General features: G+C 43.7%; 1 protein-coding gene across 1 annotated transcript; it reads right to left on the bottom strand.

Annotated features, from left to right (window-relative positions):
* Nucleotides 1-1162, bottom strand: LOC116916572 (the record flags this gene model as incomplete). The annotated part of the gene is made up of 1 exon (XM_045172591.1): nt 1-1162. A coding segment is annotated over exon 1 (1146 nt), but the record flags the coding sequence as incomplete, so codon positions are not given.
* Nucleotides 1163-1452: the final 290 nt, after the last annotated feature.

The raw sequence follows: 1452 nt of genomic DNA, 5'->3' as shown, positions 1-1452 counted from the left end.
ATCTAGGCCTTCATTATTTTGGTTCTTAGTTGGGGCTAGTCTAGTCATAGTGGAAGGTGTTTTCAATCCGGATCCTACATTTGAAGTACCTTTCGAGGGTTTTTCTACCGGCTGTTCTATATCCATCTCTTCTTCGTCCAAGTTTGGGAGAAGTTTTGTTAATAGGAGGCATATTTTGTCTAGTTTCAGGTTGGAGGCCAGTTGTCCGGTTTCTAGGGTGTTAAGTGAGCTTTCGACTTTTCGAACTGTTAAGTCCATGCTTGCCACTTTTCCCTCCAGTGCTTTGACTTTGCAGAGCTCAGCTCTGATTTGCTTCAGTTCTGTTTGTATCGCTTCAATCTTTCCATTTATGATTTCTGTTTCAGGGTCGATTGCTGATGAACTGGCATTTCCACGCAGTGCCTGGCTGTAGGTTAGGTTGCTTGATTGATGTGAGTGGTGAGTTGTACCCTTTTCTGATATCTCTGAAGGCTTTGTTCTGATTGCTATTTTCATTCGCAGGAACTTGGGGCAGCTTGACGAACTTGCTGGGTGATTACCTTCGCAGTTTATGCAACGAGCTGGCGCTGTACAGTTAGGCATATCCTCGTGTTTACCACCGCAATTGTTGCATCTTACTTCGTCTCTACAATTGTTGCTGGTGTGACCTAGCCGTTGGCATTTTTTTGTACATCTTGGTGGGCCTGGGATGTAGGGTCTCGGTGAAAATGAAATTCCATTTAGAAGAATTTCCTTTGGAGCGCAGCCTTCGAATTCAATAGCAACCGTGGTTGTAGGTATTTTTCCTGAGCCTCTATCTATCTTGAATCGGTATACCGAGTTGACTTTGTAGCCCTGTTGTTTGAGGGTTAGATAGATTTCGTCGTCTGTATCTCCTGTAGGGACTTGGTGGATGGTGACCCGAGAGTTGTTTGCCGATCTTGGCTGTGTGCAGGTAACCATTACTGTATCGTTTAGGACATGATTTACCTTTAAAAGCTTCATCTGTTGTTCTTTTGTGATTGGCCTTATGAATAGGTCTCCTCCTGTAGCTAAAGTCACACCTCCTTTGTCGAATAAACCTAGTTCCGATTCTAGTTCCTGAATTATTTGAGTTATTTCCACAGTCTTCATTTGTTTAAACGATATACCATCGTCTCTCTTCATAAATATCGGTGTTAACTTTGATTCAGTGTTGATCGACGCCATGATGGGCTTGGGAGGCGTCACTGGTGGGGGACGGGGTTTTGACTTTTGGGGGATGGGTTGAAAGGATTCGCGGTTTTTTTTTTTTTTCTAAGCTGGAGCACTTTTTTACGTCTGTACGCTGTCGTTCTCGTTTCCGAACGGAAGAAGTAAGTACAATTGAACTGTTTTACAGTTAGACGGTACCTACAAGACAACGAAAGCCGGTTTCGCCCTTTACCACCTGCTAATTCACGATAATAACGGAAAAGGTCAGCCCATCGCTTT

This window comes from Daphnia magna, linkage group LG4, assembly GCF_020631705.1.
Source record: "Daphnia magna isolate NIES linkage group LG4, ASM2063170v1.1, whole genome shotgun sequence".
NCBI classification, from domain to species: domain Eukaryota; kingdom Metazoa; phylum Arthropoda; class Branchiopoda; order Diplostraca; family Daphniidae; genus Daphnia; species Daphnia magna.
This window is presented reverse-complemented; position numbering and strand designations above follow the sequence as displayed.